We start from the raw sequence: 11,355 nt of genomic DNA, 5'->3' as shown, positions 1-11,355 counted from the left end.
ACCAAACATCCATACATGCCAATTCAAGATGGAGGATACACACACTAAACTCATATCTGTTGAGGGCATATAAATAAATGGTATGACCATAAACTTATTGAAACTGAGCACCCTGGAGCAAATATACAAAGTTAGCTTTCCCAGTATACATCAGCAAGTATCATTCATACACAAAGGGATGCGGTGGGGAACAGCAACACATTGACGCCACAGCTTATCTTTCCTGACTCAACACGACTGGGGGAGTGGATATGTAGGAGGAGGGTTGATGACAAATCTCCCAGAATTCATGTGACTGACTGTCCCCTCTCTGGTGCAAAGTGGGAGCCTGCTTAACATAATCTGCTGCACTCACACCTCATTAAATCGCTATACGCCAATCAGTAATATGACTGGGCCTATGGTATTTCAGTCTGTTTAAGTATCATGCTGTATGTTGAGCCCACAAGCGCACAAGGACTTCAAGGCTTCCACGGGAAGTGAATCAAAGTGTAATTTCCTGAGATTAAGTTTGTAGGGATATCGTTAATGTATATTTTTATCTCGTTATTTTACAGGGTAAAATGATTGAGATTACATTGCCATTTTTTTATACAACAACCAGGGGAATAGTTAAAGGGGAGAGGAGGAGAGAGAGATGATTAGATGGCCATTGTAGTATGATTTGCCAGGTTGTTAAAACTGAGCCAGAAGATCAAATCAAATAATACTAGTAAATCACAGTGAGCCAGCCTAACAACGTACAATCAGGAGGCAGTTTGAGACCCACCTTGGCGAGATGTCACAGCCCTGTCTCATGAAGGCGCCGAGGGAGAACCAGAGACTGTTGAATATCCCAAACTCGTTGGTCGATTCATTAGTCTGGATCTGGCCATCCTCGTACTCCTCTGTGTGCCACTCGTATGGGCTGAATCGGCTGACCAGGAAGAGCACCACGCTCACACCGATGTAGGCAAACACGATGCACATCCAGATCTCGTAGGCCAGAGGGTCCAGGAAAGAGAAGACTCCAGGTTTAGACTTCTGGGGCTTCTTGATCATGATGGAGATCCCCAAGGACATGAAGGGCTTGGAGAAGTCAATGACTTCTTCTCGGACGAGGGTAATGGTCAACGGTGCCACGGCTATATCAGCTTTCTGGGTAAGAGAGGAGGAAGGAGCTTATTGTGCTAGCAAAACAGGATAAGGTTTAGTTGTGTTTAAAGGGAACTACTGGGAATGTTTCAATAGTTTGTATACAGCAGGTCATTGGATGTGATCAGTATTAGAAGATCCATGTATCTATTTTCTTACCCCATAGACAAGCTCTCCCACCATTCCATTCCAGATCTTGGTCTCAGCGTCTCGAGCTCCATATTTTCCATCCCCCACAATTTTCAGCTGGTATTTGAAGCCGCAGTGCTTGGCTATCTCAGCGGCCAAATCTACACAGTAGCCCTCGTATCTTTCATTGTCTAGAAAAAGGTCAGCGTTCTTCTTAAGCATTACATATGGGGCTTCCTGAGGGAGAAAATTATAAGCACTGTTCAGTCCAGTAGGGTTGCCTTTAGGCTTTACATCATGGTATACATGTGAGCTTTGTACAATGACAGAGGAATGAATAGTTTCACAAACTTAATGTTGTAACAGACTTAGAGCTCTATTCAATATGGAAAGCTGAAGCATTACAGATTCCGTGATAGAGATGTTAAAGTAATTTCCGATTGAGCCGACATAAGCAGCATTTACTGTGAATGAAGTCTCTGATAAAGCAGGAAGGTTGCCTTTAAATTTCAATCATGCTGTAAAGCTGAACTTTTGCAAATCTGAGTGAATAGAGCCCCTAGACAACTATGGGTTGGTTTGTGTATGTTGTACGGTGTCCATATTAGGACTGCCTCAGTGTGCTTAGTCCACTCCTGTACTCTCTGTTCACCCACGACTGTGTGGCCAAGCACGACTGAAATCAAATCAAATGTTATTACTCAGATGTGCTGAATACAACAGGTGTAGACCTTACAGTGAAACACATACTTACAAGCCCCTAACCAACAATGCAGTTGGAAAAAATATGGATAAGATTAAGAAATAAAAGTAACAAGTCATTAAAGAGCAGCAGTTAAATAACAATAGCGAGACTATATACAAGGTGTACCGGTACAGAGCCCATGTGCGAGGGCACCTGTTAGTTGAAGTACTCTGTACATGTAAGTAGAGTTGTTAAAGTGACTATCCATAGACGATTACAACAGAGAGTAGCTGCACTGTAGAAGAGGGGAAGGGGGGGGGTGCGTTACCTACATGTACAAATTACCTCGACTAAACTGTACCCCCGCACATATTGATTCAGTACCGGTAACCCCTGTATATAGCCTTGTTATTGTAATTTTTTTTTTTTACTTTTTTTTTTTTTTTTTTACTTTAGTATATTTAGTCCATTTTCTCTATTTCTTAAACTGCATTGTTGGTTAAGGCTTGTAAGTAAGCATTTCACGGTAACATCTACTGTTGTATACGATGCATGTGACAAATCCAATTTTATTTGATTTTATATGGACACTGTAATGTCGTAAATACATGATTCTATGGACTAGTAAAAATTGCTAAGTGAGAAACTAATCAAAGGAAATTATATCCAATTGGTGTGTGTTCATGAGTCAGTTAGTATGAATAGAGTCTATGATAAGTCATTACCAATATTGTGGTCACAATGACAGTTTTGTTTTCCATCCCTGTTGTGTCATTCGGGAACACGTCTGATTTTGTGACAGCCATTTTGTCAACTTCGTTCCAATATCCAATCTGTGGAGGAAATAATGAATAGTGAATGAACAATGCCATAAATGTCATGAGACAGTGTTGTTGTTTCACATGATGGGAAAGGACTGAAGCAACTACACAGTTATAAATTCTCTGTCATTTCTGCTCTCTGCAAAAAATGGTTGATTTCTGTAGGCCAATTCCATCCAATGTCATGTCTTTAGATCTTTGCTCTATTGGTTCAGTTCTGATGTGCTGTTGTCTTGTTCCATCACAGACAAACACATTAAAGACTGTCATATATTATACAACCTTGATCTATTAAGATTCTGACATGTTCTAGACATATTCAGAAACACTAGCATACCTTCACAGGACCATTATTTTTCAGCTCCATGATATTAACTGAGTAGTTGACTCGTTTGCCATGTTGATCGAACTGAATGTTCCCTGTGAGGCCATCCACACGAACCTAAAAGGACACAAAAGCACATCGTCAGAAATGCAAGACACCACAATTAAATACCTCTGTCATAGACAAAACCAATTCAGTTTCTCCACACAGATTTGGAATCAAATTGCGTTGTCTAAGCTCTAAAGCTGGAGGCTGACTATTGTGTGTGGGCAGACGATTGTCACTGTTAGCTCAGGGGAGAATGTGTTTGTGTGAGTTTGTGTGTGTGAGTGTGTATGTGTGTGTCCTTATACTTCAGTCTGTGTGTGTGTGTGTGTGTATGTGTGGTAGAGCCAGACAGCTGTTGCCACGGCAACCCCATGCTATCACCTGTTTGAGTGCGCGCTCGATCTCCACTCCCTGCGCCCAGGGCACAGCGGGGTTGGCCAGACAGTCGCCGTTGTTGCCCTTCCTGGCGATGTCAATGCGCTGCTTGTGCAGGTAGCGGAAGGCCTCCGTCATCACCTGCACTGAGTCGTAGGTCAACGCAGATGTGTACTGCAATAGAACAGAGGGGGATGGGTGTGTGATTTTTTGGGGGGATATGGGGACACAGGGGAGGGGGAGGAATAGATGGTGTGTGTGTGAGGGGGGTTGTGACGACTTGTTAGTGTGTGTGTCTGTGTGTGGGCATGCGGCTGTGTTCCTGGGTTTGCACGCGCACAGTATGAGTGAGTGAGTGAGAATGGGGAGGAACATTTTTAATCTGCAGACACCTCACAGCTCCCCGAAGACAGAAGAATGCTAGCTGAGTGCCACTCAACCGAACCCAATGTTATATCTACTCACCCTAATCTTACTGTCGGCACCAGGGTATTCCTTCTCCTCCAGAGCCTCCCAAATCTGGTCAAATTTGGACACCAACGGGTCATCAAAATCCACAATCTGGAAACCTGACACGTTGGCTCCGCCATATTGGATTTTGGAAAGGTCCCCATCCACAAAACCCTGAAATTAAAACAAAGAAATCAAATTAAGGAGATAAAATGGAAATGTTTGCCATCATACAAATCAAGAGCTTGGGACTAAGGTTCCATCTGCATTTTTGTTAAAATTGAGATATTGACATAACCTTGTTCTGTTCAATGGATTGAATGCTGTAATAACACAGAATAAAACCATGAATAATTATTGATGTTATTAAGTTCAAAAGATAAACATTTCTGACACAATCACACCAATGAGGGTTTGGAACTTTAAAGCCAATCATCTCAGAATCATCTTTTTGCAGATAGAACCTTATAGTCCCAAGCTATCGAAATGTCAACCCCCCCCCCCCCCCAAAAAAAAACAAAAAAACAGGAAAGTGATGATTTAATAGATTAAGCTAACTAATTGTGTAATACGTAGGGGGTTCAATTAGAAGACAATCACCCTGTGTTCTCAATGTCTTATCACGATGCTTTGAGCTTGATAAATTATTTTACAAATCACTTTGTTCTTCCTGAGATTACAATTCCACTGCTGGTTAAACAGAGTTGTGAAAACTTACCAAATTTGCAATGATGTAGTGGTAGCCTTTCACATGTCTGCCAATGGTGATGACCTGGGGACAACATCAGATAGGGAAACCGAACAGAAACCATAATGACGTGTAAACCAAACAAGACAGTCTCCAAGTAATCATATTCCAAATGGTACAGCAATCATGTTTGAGAATTAAAATTGTATACTTTCAGTGGAGTTATAACTCTATCTACCAAACACAAAAAAAAATCCATTGTCATATTTTAGTGTGGAGCGATTAGTGCTTTTTGAGGTCGATTCGGTTTCTGTTCGATTATCAAAAAATGATCACGGTTTACGATTTCGGTTTAGATATATCATTTTTTTTTACAATAAATGCACTATGTATTATGTGGATTGAATGCTGTAAAAACACAGAATAAAACAATGAATAAAAGTCCCTTGATGCCTATTACTGCTTATCATATATTAACCATCCATTATTCACATTACTTTACCTTAATAAAATGTTTGTTGTTGTGTATATTACATTAGTTATATTTGATAACTTTATTATTTCATTACAAGTCATCCTCTCATCATCTAGAGTTGCTGGCTATGCTGTATGACAAAATCACTATTTTAGTAGTTCCTTAAAGTAAATAAGGCATACTTTTACGACCGTTGAATACCAACTATCAATCACTTAGATCACGTCTTTTCCGGTAGGGATACCGCGCAAAGCAACTGCTCTCTATCCCTCTCGATCACGCTTTCTTCATCTCTTCTCTCCCTCTACACACCAGAGAGGAAGTGGCAAAGCGAGAGGTTTCACTCTCGCTAAAATCTGTCCAAAATGAGACCAATGCTTTTCTATGGCTTATTTTGGAACTGAGCTTGCTGCCGCCTGCTTTCCTTCTTTTGGAACAACATCTCCCATTGTTAAGGTGGAGACATGAGCATCTAGTCATTATATAGAGATCTCTGCCCACACCAACCGGACAAGTAGGCGCGCAATGGATTATGGTCTTTGTAGTTATTTACCACATTGTTTGCGCTAAATTATGTAGAATATTGTCCTGTTGGAAACTACAACTCCCTACTACATCGCACAATTCAGGCTGGATCTGATTTATCTCTGGAGAAACTGCTCATTGAGCTCACAGAGGAAAAAAACGAACGAAACGCAATTCTAATATTTGAACCGACGTCAGTAAATAATTGAACCGACATCGGTCAATTAGTTGTTAAAAAATTATTTCTGTTAAATGCTAAGCAATATCATATTTTCACATTATACCTGTAGCATGTACAATTGTTTTGATTAAAAGTCATAACCCACTGCCACCTGCCAGTGTTATCACTTGTCAGTACCGAAACTAAAACAGGAAGCCCATTTCAGTAACTACCTCAAAAGCCATTTTAGTGACTATCTCAAATGACACACCTGCAACTAATCCCACCACATGAGTAACACCTCCACTTAGAAATCCAGTTACATATCGAGATTTGAAGAATCATTTGAATAAAATGCATTTTAAGTGACTTGCTTTGGCAGAGTGTGACCAGGTTGGATTATTTTTCTCTCAGATAAAAGCTCTAGCATGCAACAGCAGGGTGAATATGGGCATTGGTTAAACACATGTCTGCTTGCATTAAATACTACTCAATGGACTATCCCAGGGTCTAGGGAAGGTTTAGAAATAACCTGTTCATGTGAATCTCTATGCTTTTTAATTCTATTGTTGTATTCTAAGCCTAAAATAGCCCTTTTCCTTGTGGGGACTGAGGAAATGTCCCCACTTGTATGCATATTCCTTGTTTTACTATCCTTGTGAGGACTTCTGGTCCCCACAAGGCTAGAAAGATCAAACACACAAGCACACGCCAACAACATCTCACTCACTGCATTACACATACTGAGCTTGTACCTGCTCCATAATGTCTCGGACTTTGTCCTGTTCACAGTCGAGGATGACCCGTCTCTCCTTCTTGTTCTCCAGGTCCTGGAAGAGGGAGCGATAGGCCTCATCTTTCCTCTCGTCCTTCAGGTTGCCCACGTTAATGGCCATCACCTGCCACTTCCTCTCCGCAGCCGTGTCCAGCACCACCTGCAGCGTGGTCAAACCTGGACAGACAACAGGGTCATGTTCATTCGTCATTAAAATGAAGAAAATGCTCTGAAACTGGGTGAGATGAGAAGGCACTATTTGAACTACTCCAATAAGAAATGCTTGTTTTTGTTTTCTGTCGCAAAATGTTTTGCTATGGTGTGTTCTAATGAACATGACCCATGAATGCAGTTCATTGTAGGGTTCATATCCATGCAAATAGATGGATATATGACATTAGAGGAGCCAACATCAACCAACATTTGTGGTGAAATGTAACACACAGTTCTACTACCACACTGTCTGGCTATAAGACCCACACAGTCCAGTTCATCATACTGTAAGAATTACTCCTGTGTACAGTTACCTCTGCCCCATTCTTTCTGTACAATTCTCTACAAAGAGTTGGCCAAGGCTTAAGTCAATTGTTACATCTACTCTAATGTTCCTATTCGACTTGTGTCCCACCCTGTTTAATGACGGTACAAGAGTAGTGTGCATTGATCTCAACCTCCATAGAGGGCAGTTGGAGCATGATTTGATATTAAAGGGGGTGAGCGTTTCATCCTAGATGGTGAATTATAGCTAATTGATTTGATACGACAGGGCAGCAGTGTTCATGAAGGTGAGATGTGGGGGGGGGGGGGGGGCGTTTTCCTCAGAACACATAAGTCATGATTACTGTAGGGTCATTATGACTCAGTTAAGGTTGACTGTTTCTCCGGTGCCCATTAAAGAAGATAATTGGAATTTGCTCTGATTTAAGCTCCGCTCACCATGCGCTGACGCGAGGCAACAAGAGAATCCCGGCTAATGGTCAATATTGTAAATTATTAGGCCTATGCATTGGGTAAAGTTTAAACATACTGTATTTTAGACAGCATCTTCACAGAGTGGAAATAATTTTGTTAATCTTTTGGGATGCAGGTTTATTGCATGTTCAGACTCAGCATTACATGTGAGAAGCATTTTCATACTTTTATGTCTTTAGGAAATATTTGTATCGACCTGGGATAGTCAGGAATCACCACACTATACAGTAGCTTTACTAAACTACTGCCACTTAAAAACTTCAACAGAGTGTTAATTAAGTTACATATTCACAAACCCTAAGCATCGTCAATAAACAGATTCCGACACTATATTGATACCATGAATGCTAGAGAAACCTGTTAGAATACCCTTCGGTTGGAACTGAACTCTTAGGACAGAAATCAATCGCCTTGAATAACGATTCAAAGCCAACAAAATGTAAATAAGTGACGTTTGCAATATTTCACAGTTGGGATACAAACATACAGTGGGGCAAAAAAGTATTTAGTCAGCCACCAATTGTACAAGTTCTCCCACTTAAAAAAAGGAGAGAGGCCTGTAATTTTCATCATAGGTACACTTCAACTATGACAGACAAAATGAGGGGAAAAAATCCAGAAAATAACATTGTAGGATTTTTTAAGAATTTATTTGCAAATTATGGTGGAAATTAAGTATTTGGTCACCTACAAACAAGCAAGATTTCTGGCTCTCACAAACCTGTAACTTCTTCTTTAAGAAGCTCCTCTGTCCTCCACTCGTTACCTGTATTAATGGCACCTGTTTGAACTTGTTATCAGTATAAAATACACCTGTCCACAACCTCAAACAGTCACACTCCAAACTCCACTATGGCCAAGACCAAAGAGCTGTCAAAGGACACCAGAAACAAAATTGTTGACCTGCACCAGGCTGGGAAGACTGAATCTGCAATAGGTCACAGGACGAATCCTGCAGTGCAAGACGTGTCCCCCTGCTTAAGCCAGTACATGTCCAGGTCCGTCTGAAGTTTGCCAGAGAGCATTTGGATGATCCAGAACATGATTGGGAGAATGTTATATGGTCAGATGAAACCAAATTATTACTTTTTGGTAAAACCTCAACTCGTCGTGTTTGGAGGACAAAGAATGCTCAGTTGCATCCAAAGAACACCATACCTACTGTGAAGCATGGGGGTGGAAACATCATGCTTTGGGGCTGTTTTTCTGCAAATGGACCAGGACGACTGACCCGTGTAAAGGAAAATGAATGGGGTCATGTATCATGAGATTTTGAGTGAAAACCTCCTTCCATCAGCAAGGGCATTGAAGATGGAACGTGGCTGGGTCTTTCAGCATGACAATGATCCCAAACACACCGCCCGGGCAACGAAGGAGTGGCCTCGTAAGAAGCATTTCAAGGTCCTGGAGTTGCCTAGCCAGTCTCCAGATCTCAAACCCATGGAAAATCTTTGGAGGGAGTTGAAAGTCTGTGTTGCCCAGCAACAGCCCCAAAACATCACTGCTCTAGAGGAGATCTGCATGGAGGAATGGGCCAAAATACCAGCAACAGTGTGTGAAAACCTTGTGAAGACTTACAGGAAATGTTTGACCTCTGTCATTACCAACAAAGGGTATATAACAAAGTATTGACATAAACTTTTGTTATTGACCAAATACTTATTCTCCACCATAATTTGCAAATAAATTCATTAAAAATCCTACAATGTGATTTTCTGGATTTTATTTCTCATTTTGTCTGTCATAGTTGATGTGTACCTAAGATGAAAATTACAGGCCTCTCATCTTTTTAAGTGGGAGAACTTGCACAATTGGTGGCTGACTAAATACTTTTTTGCCCCACTGTATTTCCAATAAAAATGTTGAGAAATTATGCAGAAAAATTGTTATAGACAAGATGATTGAATTCTATACTCACCGCATAGTTATATGCAAAGTATTGGGTCAATCATTATTGTGTTCATTGTGTTTTTCCCTTTGTTTCACATGACTGCCCCTCTACTGTCTACATAGTCCCACTGTGTTTATACCTTAGAGTATTAATTTCCTTCTTTCTCCTCAAACTCTGGCCTGTATTGTACTTTAGACACAGATCGCCCAAAACTACAGTATATCTACAGGTAACATACTCTAGGTGAAGTGAAAACACCATACCATACCAGTAATGAACTTTCCATGAAAAATATTCCTATCATTCCACATTGTGCCAGCCTAGTATGTATGCCATTCTTAATATCAACAAAAACATCACCAACCAAAAAAACAATAGACCAATGGGGTTTCTCCTTCATTTTCCATTTCCCAAACAGTTTGGGCGTCGAGACGGGCTGATTTCCCATGCAGCCTCCCTCCATCATGGCGGGTAGTGGATGGCTGACAGACGGGCTGTGGAGACAGCTAGCGCCTTGGGAGAGGAGGAGTGGTGAGGCTGAAGGATCGTCAGAGGCTGTCAGAGAAGCTGTCTCTCACCCACAGAGGGGGCAAAGGCTGAGAGAAGAGCCGAAACACACATACACGTCCAGAACATCTCCCTAGATTCTAATTCAAGATTCAATCCTTTGTAGATAGAATGAACCACACTTTGAGTTCAGTCAGAATATAGAACACTGTACTCAAGGTGTGAACCTATACTTGCATTACCTCTCTCTCTCTAGACTAAACCCCCCAATTCAATTGCATGCAGATAAAGGGAAAGTGCACTATGGGTTCATTCTGAGTGTTATACTAATTCTGTATCGGAGGTGTCACTCCTCATTGTTTCTCATCAACATGGTTTGGAAACATATAGTGTTATTGTTCAAACATACAATATAAGTTGTAATTGAGCTCGGTGCCAATCATATCCCATCCATTTGAACAATGATGAAATATGTTCTACAAAACATCTAACCTTAATTTAACCCCATAAAAAGGGTTAATGCCCCAAGCAACCATAGGGAGATATGAAACAAATTGCACTTAATGAGAAACCCGAATTTTACACAAAACTCTTATCTTTCATTGTGCAACACTGCAGAGCGAGGATTATCCCCAACTTTCAAAGAATGCCAGTTGAAGCTTAGTCAAAATATTCAAGGGGTGGACAAGATCTTGGTGGTCAAGCTGTGTAAATCATCATCAAAGTTAGTCTTACATCAAGTCAAATCTTTACAGCTGTTTCCCAGATCTAATCTAAATGGACCCCCATAGCCCCTCATCCGTGGACACTAGGAGATCTGAAGGGATTGGCTAGGTATAGGAAATATGGTACTTGCTTGACGTTTGCCTTTTGATTGATATCATTTTTGCAATATTGCTCCTATCCAACCCCTTCAGATCTACAGGAGGGGCTTGTCACGGCTGTTGAAGGAAGAACTGGACCAAGGTGTAGCGTGTTGACCAAGGTGAGCATACATACTTTTTATAGTAGATGTCGCCAACAAAACAAACTGTGAAGCTTAAGGCTATGTGCCATCAAACAAAGTCAACTTCCCACAAACACAGGTGGGTAAAAAGGGTACCTAAGTATGGTTCCCAATCAGAGACAGCGATAGACAGCTGTCCCTGATTGAGAACCATACCCGGCCAAAACATAGAAAATCATAGAAACACAAAACATATAATTCCCACCCCAACACACGCCCTGACCAAACCAAAATAGAGACATAAAAAGGATCTCTAAGGTCAGGGCGTGACAGGGCTCGGGAGGAAGGACTAGGGAGGAGGGGATAGGGTCCATTTGAAATTCTGGGAAAGACTCAAGACTTTTTAAAAGTGGCAGTCAATTATCAGGACAGCAATCAAGCTACCACTT

General features: G+C 41.1%; 1 protein-coding gene across 8 annotated transcripts in view; it reads right to left on the bottom strand.

Annotated features, from left to right (window-relative positions):
- LOC135526501 (glutamate receptor 2) overlaps positions 1 to 11,355 on the bottom strand; it is a 64,206-nt gene that overhangs the window by 7,358 nt on the left and 45,493 nt on the right. For all 8 annotated transcript variants that reach the window (XM_064954924.1, XM_064954921.1, XM_064954922.1 and 5 more), the window contains exons 4-11: positions 6,571 to 6,767; positions 4,686 to 4,739; positions 3,983 to 4,141; positions 3,524 to 3,691; positions 3,107 to 3,211; positions 2,674 to 2,781; positions 1,294 to 1,500; positions 770 to 1,137 (exon numbers count right to left, since the gene is read on the bottom strand). In XM_064954924.1, coding sequence (XP_064810996.1) covers positions 770 to 1,137; positions 1,294 to 1,500; positions 2,674 to 2,781; positions 3,107 to 3,211; positions 3,524 to 3,691; positions 3,983 to 4,141; positions 4,686 to 4,739; positions 6,571 to 6,767 — 1,366 coding nt within the window. The remainder of the gene's footprint in view (positions 1 to 769; positions 1,138 to 1,293; positions 1,501 to 2,673; positions 2,782 to 3,106; positions 3,212 to 3,523; positions 3,692 to 3,982; positions 4,142 to 4,685; positions 4,740 to 6,570; positions 6,768 to 11,355) is intronic.

This window comes from Oncorhynchus masou, chromosome 32, assembly GCF_036934945.1.
Source record: "Oncorhynchus masou masou isolate Uvic2021 chromosome 32, UVic_Omas_1.1, whole genome shotgun sequence".
Classification (NCBI taxonomy): Eukaryota; Metazoa; Chordata; class Actinopteri; order Salmoniformes; family Salmonidae; genus Oncorhynchus; species Oncorhynchus masou.
The sequence above is the reverse complement of the archived record's forward strand: the minus strand, read 5'-3'. Positions and strand labels throughout refer to the sequence as shown.